Source organism: Phocoena phocoena, chromosome 14 (assembly GCF_963924675.1).
Source record: "Phocoena phocoena chromosome 14, mPhoPho1.1, whole genome shotgun sequence".
NCBI classification, from domain to species: domain Eukaryota; kingdom Metazoa; phylum Chordata; class Mammalia; order Artiodactyla; family Phocoenidae; genus Phocoena; species Phocoena phocoena.
This window is the reverse complement of record NC_089232.1, coordinates 12166266-12172033: the sequence shown is the minus strand read 5'-3', so window position 1 is coordinate 12172033 and position 5768 is coordinate 12166266. Positions and strand designations below refer to the sequence as shown.

The 5768-nt window shown below is 54.0% G+C and overlaps 1 protein-coding gene across 1 annotated transcript; it reads right to left on the bottom strand.

The window, feature by feature from the left end:
- Positions 1-1997: 1997 nt before the first annotated feature.
- On the bottom strand, positions 1998-5204 carry IL36RN (interleukin 36 receptor antagonist). Its single transcript, XM_065891474.1, has 4 exons — positions 5176-5204; positions 3570-3655; positions 2394-2521; positions 1998-2222 (listed from the first exon to the last, which is right to left on the bottom strand). Exons 1-4 carry the CDS (start codon positions 5202-5204, stop codon positions 1998-2000), a joined length of 468 nt encoding a protein of 155 aa, XP_065747546.1.
- Between the last annotated feature and the right edge of the window lie 564 nt (positions 5205-5768).

Sequence of the window (5768 nt, the reverse complement as noted above, 5' to 3'; positions counted from 1 at the left end):
CATAGTAGTTATCTATTGCTGTGTAACGAGTGACCCCAAACTTTAACACTTAATGCAGGAACACTTAACTTTCTCAAAGTTTCTGAGGGTTGGGACTCTAGAGCAGTTTAGCTGGGTGATTCTCTTCAGAGTCTCTGACTAGGTTGCAGTCAGCCAGGGCTGCATCGCCCGAAGGCTTGCCTGGGCTGGAGGAGCTACCTCTAAGCTCATTGGTGTGGCAGTTGTCAGGACGCTTCATTTTTCACCAATGGGTCTCCTTACAGGGCAGCTCACACATGGTACCTGGCTTCCCCCAGAGCAAGTGAAACAGAGACCAAGATAGAAGCCACAGTGTCTTTTATTACCTAATCTCAGAAGCGGCATAACATCACTTCTGCGGCATTCTATTGGTCATGGAGACAACTCTGGTCCAGTGTGGGCGGGGGCACACAGGGGGTGTGAATACCAAGAGATGGGGATCATTGGCTGCTGTCTTCATTCCTTGGGGCTGCCCTAGCCAATTACCACAAACTTGGTGGCTTAAAACAACGGAAATTTATTCTCGCACGGTTCAGGAGATTCGAAGGCTCCCGTACTCCCTCCGAAGGCTCTGCGGAAGAACCTGCCTCCTCACTTCTGATGGTGCCCCAATCGTCGGCACACCTTGCCTGGTGGCACTCTCCTCAGCCTCCATCTTCTCATGGCCTCCTTCTCTGGGTTTCTTTCTTCTTACAAGGACAGAAGTCCTGCTGGATTTAGGGTTCACCCTCATACAGCATGACCTCTTAACTAATTGCATCTACAAAGACCCTACCTCCAAACAAGGTGTGAATGAAAAATATTGCCTGCCATTTCAGTAAACAAAGGATGTGGTAGCCATCAAGCCATCACATTACAGCTTCCCCCAACGGTGAGGTCTGAGGGAACTCAGGATGGAAACAGAATGCCCATAGCTGCAGTCACCCCCAACAGTGCATCCCGAGGAAACCCTGGATGAGAAAACACAGGATACTGGCCCCAGGTGCATATCAAAGGAAAGATTCCAGTGAGCCCAGAATCTTGCATCTTCCCATACATAGAAAAGCGCTGAATTCCTTAATGTAAGATGTCTGGGGCTTCCCTGGTGGCGCAGTGGTTGAGAGTCCGCCTGCCGATGCAGGGGACGTGGATTCGTGCCCCGGTCCGGGAAGATCCCACATGCCGCGGAGCGGCTGGGCCCGTGAGCCATGGCCGCTGAGCCTGCGCGTCCGGAGCCTGTGCTCCGCAACGGGAGAGGCCACAACAGTGAGAGGCCCGCGTACCGCAAAAAAAAAAAAAAAAAAAAAAAGATGTCTGATTTTCTTAAATTAACAATAATCTTTTGATGTTCCGAATACCTGGTCTTTGTTGCAAAAACTCCTATATATCCTGGCTTCCCCCTTGCCTCTTTGGAGCAGTCCCTTAGAGTTATCTGAGAGGCTGTCTTCCAGGCTTGAAGCCCTCAGAATGCCCAGCAAATAAAACATAACTCTCAACTTAAGGTTGTACATTTTTTTTCAGTTGACAAAGATCACAGTCTGAGGTTCCCAGATGGACATGAATTGTGGGGAACAGTATTCCACTAGCCCAGGAGACCCCTTGGAGGCTGGATCCCACCTCTTGGAATCTCAGAAGACTGTGACCAATCCAGGTCAAAGCACAGGATTGTTACCTGTACGTTACCACAAAGCATGAAGGATTCCCACCGCTCCCCTGCCCCTGCCCCTGACCCCTTAGGGGTTTATTTTAGGGGTTTACCTTTCTGCAAGGTTTCACATCAGTAGTGCCACTCAGCAGAAAAGAAAACTGTGGACTAAGCCCCAAATCTCAGAAGGATTTACCCAAACTGGGAAACAGGTGGAGGAAGAGTGGCCGTGTGCCCAGCCCCTCCACGGTGGAGGCCCTGAGAACAGAGGTGGGTTCATCACCACGGGTCTCCTCCTACACCTCCTGGCCCTGCCCAAGCCGGCCCGCCCCGGGAGCCCTGGGGGCATGTCGCCCTAGTCACACTGCTGGAAGTAGAAGTCGGTGATGGGGCCGTCCCAGTTGGTGTCCTTCGGGAGCTGAGTGACCCGGAGAGGCTGGTCCACTTCGGGCATGGTGCAGAGAAACCAGCCCGGGTAGGCAGCCAGCTCGAAGCTAGAGGTGAGCCCCGTGTCCCGCCGGTAGAAGGTGAATCTCTTGGACTCCTCGGCACTGTGGTAGAGCTCCATGATGTTCACTGGCTGCAAGCAAAGGGCACAGCAGGTGGCTGAGGGGTAGGGGCCGGCCCCAAGGCACAGGGAGGCGTAGCCATAATTAACAGAACCCTGGAGGGAGAGGAGCCCAGGAAGCCGTGGCATCAGCATCTTTGACTTAGTGAAGCCACGTGGTGAGGCTCCCCCAACAGGACCCACCTCTAGTTTCAGGGTCGGTTCCTGCCCCGTCCCACACGACAGACACTGGCTCCCACCCTGGACGCCCAGGATGACTGGAGAGAGCTTGGCATCCAGATGCCGATTGGGGACCACGCTGATCTCCTCACCTAGAGGAAGGAAGCAGATGCAGGGACCTTGGCCGCCCTTCCCTCCCTCTGCCCCGTCATGGGCTGTATCAGGCCTTCTGTCCCCAGGCTGGACAGAAGGGGAGCCTCATAACAGCTGCCATGTAGGGAAGGGGGGCCTCCTGCCAGCTGGTCCAGTGGAAGTCAAGGCAGATAGCACACGGTACCACCTCCCAACCCCACGCCCACTCCAGGGTCAAAAGTTCAAGTCTTCTCCAAGCCCCAAGGGAGACTGACCACCTCTTTTAATGCCCCTCGACCTTCCAGCCTCTTCTCTGTAACCTGTCTTGATAAGCCTCCCATTAGAGTTAGTCGGTATCTTTCCACCCCCTGTGAGATTCCTGAGAACAGAAAAGGGTCTCACTTTTCTCTGTAAAATCCCTCCATCTCACACACACACACTCACACACACACACACACACACACACACACACACACACACACACTCACACACTCAGCCTCACAGAGGGCTCTGCCTGGCCCCAGTGCACAGTACAGCTATTCTAGGCGAGTAGGTATGTGCCACTCTAGAGAGAAGGTCCTGTCACACTGTGTGGGGCTGTGGGAATGAGCACAAGGCCAGATGGCGTCACCTGCTGCTCTAGGCCCCACCACTCTGAGTGACCGAGGACCCTCAGAGCACCGAGAGGACCAGGGGCAAAGGGGCAGAAACCCGCTCCCACATGGGAGTGAGGGTGTAGAGAGCCTGCTTTAGTGCTCTCCTCAGCACTGGCTCCCAGAAAAAGGGATGTTGGACCCAAGTCCACCTGTGAGGAAATGACAAAACAGCTGTCTTGGAAAATAATCCCACCTTTGCGTAGAGGCTTCCAGTGGGACTGGGGCATGGCGCCATGCCGGAAGGTGTGCTATTTTATTTGTCCTTGCTCAAAGCCTGGTTTTCTAACGCCCCGTCTACTGTGTCAGGCCCAGCGTCTGTTGGCTTGTGCCAATGTTTCTAAGCCCTCTTCAGGCCCCCTCCCCTCAGAGTATTTAGAAACCTAGGGAAGTAGGGTCCTCGTTTGCCACCAACCTTTAATGACCTTCCCTGCTTGCAGCGCTCCGGCTTGAAGCTGGTTATCATGCAGATAAAGCACCTTCAATGTCGCATCCTTCATTCTAAAGCATCAGGACGGGATGACACTCAGGGCAGGCGGTGGGTGCTCCAGCTTGCCTGGGCTCTGAGAGTCCCCCAGTCTCAGGCACCGTCACCCAGTCTTCCCACTGAGCCAGAAGTAATGGCGCAACCTTCTCTCCCAGCCCTGGGGGCTCATGCCTACCACCAGGACAAGGCCACAGCCTCCCATCTGAGTCTTCATCCTATTCAATCTGTTTTTTTGTGGGTTTTTTGCGGTACGCGGGCCTCTCACCGTTGTGGCCTCTCCCGTTGCGGAGCACAGGCTCCAGACGCGCAGGCTCAGCGGTCATGGCTCACGGGCCCAGCCACTCCGCGGCATGTGGGATCTTCCCGGACCGGGGCACGAACCCGTGTCCCCCGCATCGGCAGGCGGACTCTCAACCACTGCGCCACCAGGGAAGCCCATCCTATTCAATCTTTTCTACGCTAACCAGACTCTTCCTGGTGTCATGTTGGAAAAGAAACTAAACTGAGTCAGAGTCCTGTGTTCTCATCCCGGCTCTGCCGCCATCACGGCTGAGTCACGACAGACAAGTTATTCACCCTCTCTGGGCCTGAGTCTCCTCATTGCTAAACTAAGAAGATGGGACAGATGCTGCCCAGGCCTCTTCAGGATAAAAATGCGCCTTGACTGACTTCCGCCTTTACTTCTGTTTGGTACATTTACTTCCACTTGGCCATATAGTCCCTACCACGTGAGGGATTTCTTTACATTTAAAATTCGTTCATTTTGCTTTTCGTATTTAATTCACACCTACAATCTCAGTTGATTTTCTGACATCCTGTGAGGCGAAAGCTGTACTCTAAAGGGGGTTCCTCCAGATGTGTACAAATTGGTTCAATGCTGACTAAACACAATGAAACAAATCTCTACTTCAAAGTGACTAATATGCTGAGCTGTGCTAAGGTCCTCTTTTAAGGGGACCTAGAAAGCATATTTCCCACATTTCCTGGACAGAGGAGCATCATTGTATAGAGACACTCGTAGGACTGGGGTTCCACAGAACGCACCTTGGGAAAAGCTGTACTAGACTCCGCGTTCAGTGAGAGCCAGATTCTTCTCATTCACTGTTGCAAAAGTCCAGCTCATTGCAGAGCCCCTGGCTCAGCACATGCCCATGAACAGACAGGCTGACTGATAGAAGAGTTTTGCTGCTGCTGTCTTATCCCAGAGGGCAGCAAGGAGGTAGTAGTTGGATTGACATCTCTTCACTGCAGTGGGTGGTAACAGCAGGGCTCCAAGCCGGGCCTCCTAACTCCCCAGGAGGGATGAGGCCACAAGCCCCTCTCATCAGGGAAGCCCCAAAAGAGGGCCTGCTCCCGTCTGAAGAGGCTGGAAGAACTCCTCTAAGGGCAGGGAGTTGCTGTTCACACCTTCCCAGCTGCCCATCCCACCTGTGGGACAATCACAGCGCCCTCCCCGGAAAGGCTGGACAACAGATCTACCCAGAATTCACTCCCCCCCCGAGGACATGGCCCAAGCAGAGGCTCAGATACTCACCGGAAGCACAGCGCCCCACTCAGGACCATCTCGATCTTCTGTGTGTTGACGCTTCTATTTTGAGATAACAGAAAATCTTAGGTGGAGATAGAGGCTGAGCTGGCAGAGGCCCCAGTAAGCAGCGCCCTGAGCCCCCTGGCATATGAACAGCCCCCAAGGATCAGGGGATTCTAGGTCTGGGGTTAGGAGAGGTGAAGCCCAGCTCCCCAGAGGACACCTCAGACTGCTCCTTTCTCTTGGCAGGACCCGAGGTGTCTGCCCGCTCCTCCGAGGTTGCCTCAGCCCTTTGAGTGACGCCCTAGGGTGGGGCCCCTGAAACTGCCTCAGCCTCCGGAGAAGGGGGGTTTCCAGAGTGATTTCACACCACCTGACGCTTGCAGAAACACCTGATGCTCATTATCTCTCTCAGGGACGGAAGCTGCTGGAGACAGCCTTCTTCTAGCAATTCTGAAGAACTTCCAGGGGCTTTGCAGCCCTTAGTGAGCACTCAGCTCCTGGACATGTGGCCCTTCCAGACCCAAGGATATCATGCAGAGAACAGCTCAAGGAAAGCAGATTTTAGAACAGCCCCCTCTCCTCCTTCCTCCCTCCGC

Bases quoted from the DNA above. Each gene is read 5' to 3' on its own strand.
- IL36RN (XM_065891474.1), bottom strand. From the start codon at position 5,204: ATGGTCCTGAGTGGGGCGCTGTGCTTCCG. The intron at 2,522-3,569 runs GTTGGTGGCAAA...TCCTTCCTCTAG, and splicing joins AGCAGGGAAGGTCATTAAAG to GTGAGGAGATCAGCGTGGTC. The intron at 2,223-2,393 runs GTGGGTCCTGTT...CTTTGCTTGCAG, and splicing joins AACCGACCCTGAAACTAGAG to CCAGTGAACATCATGGAGCT.